At 39.9% G+C, this 5,352-nt stretch overlaps 1 protein-coding gene across 1 annotated transcript; it reads right to left on the bottom strand.

Moving 5' to 3' along the window:
* Nucleotides 1-691: 691 nt before the first annotated feature.
* Nucleotides 692-2,379, bottom strand: LOC102838961 (PWWP domain-containing protein 2A-like). The gene has a single exon (XM_006878026.1). The coding sequence runs from the start codon at nucleotides 2,306-2,308 to the stop codon at nucleotides 692-694; it is 1,617 nt and encodes a 538-aa protein (XP_006878088.1). The 5' UTR covers nucleotides 2,309-2,379.
* Nucleotides 2,380-5,352: the final 2,973 nt, after the last annotated feature.

Below are 5,352 nucleotides of genomic sequence, written 5' to 3'. Positions count from 1 at the left end.
TTTATTTCCTCAATGGAAGAAAGATAAAGTAAAGATGATTCAAACCTATCCAGCCTTAACACCTTTAATCCTCAATACTGGGCTAGCTCCTAAAATCCGGAACTGAAGAGCAAGCATCTGTTTGTCAAACACTTAAGTATCAAACTCTTAATGCCATTATGTGCATAGAAAGGCTGAGTGTTCATTAAAAAACAAAACAAGTAGTCATTAAATATTCACACTGTTCCCCCAGCACACCAGTCATGACTGCCATCCCAGGTCTGCAACCCTTGTCACATAGTGACAGGCTAGACATTATATATATATATATATATGTGTGTGTGTGTGTGTGTGTGTGTGTGTGTGTGTGTGTACTGTACTAGGTACAAATGGCTACCAAGAGTCCCTGCAAAAATTCACTGTCAGTTGAGGCTATGGCTCCTATGCCTTGTGATGGTTTTAGACTATAAAACTGAAAAATACTGCTACAATCTCACTTCCTAAAGACAAAATTTGATCACATGTTCAATTTAAGGTTCTCAGTTTAAAAATCAAAAACAAAAAATGGCTACAAGTTTTTTTTAAAAAGCAGCCAACTGAATATGTTTACTCTCCCATTTGGCCAGGGTATTTATTTCATGAAAGTTTTTCTAACTGGACTAGAAAATCCGTGGCACCTTCCAATCATTCTTGCCTACCTTACTGTCCACGTTCAAGTTTCAAACTGTGTTAACAGAGCCCGCACTTCAGGGGTCAGCTGTTTAGCAGCCTTAGCTGCCTCTGTGATGGCCTTTCGATACAGGCCCTTTCTCTTCTTATTAAAGCGTGACTGGAAGTTTTCTAAAAAGGGGGAGAGTTGTGAAAGAGCAAGGAAAGATGTTGTTGGAGACCCGAACCATGAAATGCGGGCCTCCTGTCGGACTAAAAGGCCATTATCTTTCCGGCTCACAGTTATAGTAAGAATACGGGCTGGCCACCAAGGGAAACCGTAAATCTTGGCCCAAACAATGTCCCCTACACATATGGTCCTGCCATCTGGTGTGATGCATTTAGAGACATTTTTGGAAAAGATTTTCATTTTTAAGGAATTACTGAGCTTTTTCTCTTCCTTTGAAGAGGAGGAAGTGGAGGAGGTGGACGGTGCATGCATACTGCCTGGAGGAAAATCAAAGCTGTCTGAAGAACTACACTCAGAGTTGGAAGATTTCAGATCATCTGTGCTATCGATGCTACACACTGAGGCATTGGAAGAGTCAGATTTCTTTTGATTTAGGGTCACGTAAACAGAGATATTGCTTTTGCTGCCCTTTTTGCCCAATGTCTGTGGTTCATCCAGCTCACCAGGCACATGCACTTCATTTGTGTCCTGAACCTCCCTGCTGGCCTCTTCAGGGCCTTTTGAGGGACTCTGATTTTCTGAAGGGGCCTCACCTGCTGAGCGGGTGGAGGTGCAGCGAGACTGGGGCTTGGGTGCCATCTTGCCACTCCGCATTTTCTCAAGTCCTGTCTTCAGAGAAGAGTCATTTTCTTCATTCCTGTACCTTTGTGGTTTTAAGCGAACCCGGGGTGGAAGGGAACCTGAGCTAGGGTTCTGATAACGACGTGTGTAATGGACTTTTGAATGTGCGTTTTTTGAAGTAGAGGTTTCATTTTGCTTCTTTTGTGCCTTTTCTTTGGCAATTTTCAACACTTCCCGAGCTTTCGCATGATCCATGTTCTTACTCTGGAGCACTTTTTTAGTACTTAAATGAGCCTTTGATGTATTTGCCTGAGCAGAAACTTTAACCACTCTACCTCTGCTGTGAGCAAGACCTGAAACCTTCACCACAGTATTTCTCTTCTGGCTTTCATTTTGGTTTTTCCCATCCACTTTATGGTCAGTTTTAAGTTTTTTGTTCACAGTAGTTACACTTTCATTTCTCCGTTTTTTATCTTCATATTTAGAAGAGTCACTTGCACTGCTACCTTTTCTAATTTCCTTTTTTTCAGCAACAACACTGTTCTTACATTTGTCACACAGGACTTGCCTAGGTCGTAGTTTAATAGCATTCATGATCGAAGTGGGTTCTTCCCTGTACATTTTTCGTTTGGGTCGCTTAATTTTCCGAGGCGGTGGCTGAGGTATTGATTGGTTGTATGTGTCCCTGATAAACAAAGGTGGGGGATAAGGTGCTCCTTCATGGAAGAGAGGTGGTGGTTTGGAAGTCCACAGGCTTTCAGCCAGGGTTGGCTCAGGAGGTGGGACAGGAGAAGGGTCGTGGGGAACAGCACCATTCGCTTCTCGCTTGACTTCTGTCCCTTGTTGGAATGTATTACTTTGGAGCTGCATGGCTTCAGGTTTACCCTTATATTCCCTTTTGGGAAATACTGTCACAGGGATCCCATGGGGTCCAAACCTTTGAAAGAGAAAAGAAGCCATTAAGTTAAAGTCTATATAATTCACCTTCTTAAACTTAAACAGCACTTATTGCTTATTTATATGACCATTCCTGAAAACCATTTAATATTAAAACAAAACAAAACAAAACTACTGATCAATTCCCTACGTTCTCTGGTTTTGAGGTCTTAAATTTAAGATAAAAACAAATACTTCAAATCATTGGCCTAAGCAGAAAAGATGACCTTATTTAAAACAGAGTTTTTCAGTCTCAATAGAGAGATGTTCTTCTATCAGGTAACTTGACATTAAATGACATGTGTTATTTCTACAACATGGCCAGTAAATGAAATATAAGTTTATAACATATGTATCTCCCTTGGGTTATAAGAATACCTTCCAACGGTTCATATGACAAGTTTAGATTTAACATTTCAATTCACTTTTATTGGGTAATCAAATTTTCTTAAAAAGTTGCGTCTCTATCATCCTAATTCTTAAGTTACTTCATCCTCCCAAAATCAAAATACTAGGAATTCAAATACTTAAATTACTTCAAAAGCAGAAAGGTATAGTTGTGGCTTTCAAACTTCTAAACTCACATCCTACATTAAGAAACACTTTCATATTTTAATCCAATAAAAGCATTATGAGGAGGCTTCAAAAATACACGATACAAATGTTTCATTCTGATTTTCTACAGAACTTTATGAAGCTCCCTCATCTGTAGGTACACACACATGCATGCATACATATGCACACTCAAGCAAATGTAACCAATACTCAAGTTTACTGTATGTGATACATAATATTTTTTCCACTCTGGTCTGTTTCATTGGTTTTAATGCTAGTGTTGCAGTTAAGTCAGTTTCAACTCACAGCAACTCCATAAAGGGCTTTTGGTGGGTTTGAACAGCCGACCTTGCAGTTAACAGTCCAGGGCTTATCCTACAGTGCCACATCAGAACTCTCCTTAATGCTAGTTGTTGTTTGTTAAGTGCCACAGAATCGATTCCAACTCATAGGGTTTCCTAGGAGCAGTTGCTGGGTTTGAACTGCCAATCTTAGGGTTTGCAGTCCAGTGCTTATCCTACAGCACCACATCAGGAGTCCTTAATGCTAGCTGTTGTTATTAAGTGCTATCAAGTCCATTCCAACTCATAGTGATCCTGTACAGGGTTTTCTAGTAGCAGCTGGTGAGCTTAAACCACTGACCTTGAGGTTCAATTGGACCTTGCATTCAAAGCATTAGTCCCCCTGCCCCCTGAGCTACATGATTAAATTGAGTTCCAAATTCTAGGCCCAGTTTGTAACATATCAGTATAGGGAATAAACCTTAACAATTCTCAGTTTCTATTAAAGCAAAGGTTAGTAATCAAGTTTCTCCTTGTAGACATAGAAATAGCCATGGCTTAATTTGTCTGGGAGATGGATTGGCAAAGTGGCAGTATCAATGGGTTCAAGCATAGCAACAATGGTGAGGTTGGCACAGGATCAGGCCATGTTTTGTTCTATTGTGCATAGGATCACTGAGTCAGTACCAACTCGATGGCACCTAACAACAATATATCAAAAAAATCCTACATTTAAGCTATACTTGCTATGTTCAATTTCCTTCACATAAAAATGAAATCACTACCAGATAATTTCAGCATGTTAACTTGTCCACTGTAAGCACTACTTAATTCATCAATGACATCTTAATGCCAGCAGCTCTTTCAACAACCCAAGCAGTTACCTTCAGGTAGTCAGGTTGTTATTGTTGCTAAGTGCCATCCAGTTGTTACCAACTCATAGCAACCCTGCATAGGGTTTCCAAAGAGCGGCTGGTAAGCTTGCACTGCCAACCTTACAGTTCAAACCTAAATAAATCGAAACAGGACACACACGAGGGTATCCAATTCCAACATCAAACCAGTTGCTCTCCTAAGTCTCTGTCAGCCTGGCTAGCAGAAACCAACAACTTGTAGCAAACATACCAGAAAAGCTGTATTATCTATGGCAAGACAAATTTGTCGTTGTTAAGTGACCCATAGTGGCAAATATGGGTCTGGGCTAATCCTCAAAGGGCACCCATCTCACTGGATCAAACTTTGCAACATTCCTGTCTCTTCTAGCAGACCCTCTGGTACCTAGGCACTGCCTGGCTACTTAATGAGTGCTGCTGTGGTACTTTGAGCATCAAACCTTTTCTTATATGTAGGTACTCAATAATTAATTCTTTTTTTTTTTTTTTTTTTAATGTTTTGTTTTTGTTAAGTGCTTTTGAATTGGTTCGCACTCACAGACACCCTGCATAGTATTTTCAAAAAGTGGCAGGTAGGTTTGAACTGCCGACTTTGTGGTCAGCAGTCCAGTACTTACACAACAGTGACACACCTCCCCTGCTCTGTGTTGTTTTTTTTAAAGAGCTATGTAAAACAATGACTTACCTGAAGTAAGACTATTTAAAATTTGTAACTCATAAAGGCCATATTTTGCTCCCATTTCACTTTCATGTGATATTTGCACAGCTGAATAATGAATTAATGTCCTTTTTATTAAGGATAATTAAATCATAATTAGCCTAATGTTCAATGTGAAGTTTCACAGCTATCTCTTACCAAGTCTTTATGTTCTTGGGCAAGTCACTTAGTCCCTTTAAGCTGCAGTTTTCGCCATGTGCAAAATCTAGTAATATTTCCTACTTTAAAAAAGAATCCTTTTCAGAAACCAGTAACATGCTAGGGTTTAGGATTCTTTCCATGCCCTTAGTTTATCATCTTATCATTTTGAAGCTGTTTACATGAAGTTAGTTATAGTATCTGTTATGTTTGCCCTCCTCATGATATTTAGGCAAGTACATTCAGTTCACATTTGACTTTTGTCCTTGTCTTTCCCTCTTAAGCACATAAAAGGCTCAAGCATCAAATGTGTTACACAGCATAACGAAATACTTAATTGCATACTATGAAATGGAAACTGGCCAAAAAAGGCGGGGGCGGGGGGGGGGGGGG

The sequence above is a fragment of the Chrysochloris asiatica genome, unplaced genomic scaffold, assembly GCF_000296735.1.
Source record: "Chrysochloris asiatica unplaced genomic scaffold, ChrAsi1.0 scaffold01179, whole genome shotgun sequence".
NCBI lineage: Eukaryota > Metazoa > Chordata > Mammalia > Afrosoricida > Chrysochloridae > Chrysochloris > Chrysochloris asiatica.
The sequence above is the reverse complement of the archived record's forward strand: the minus strand, read 5'-3'. Positions and strand labels throughout refer to the sequence as shown.

Bases quoted from the DNA above. Each gene is read 5' to 3' on its own strand.
- LOC102838961 (XM_006878026.1), bottom strand. From the start codon at position 2,308: ATGCAGCTCCAAAGTAATACATTCCAACAAGGGACAGAAGTCAAGCGA.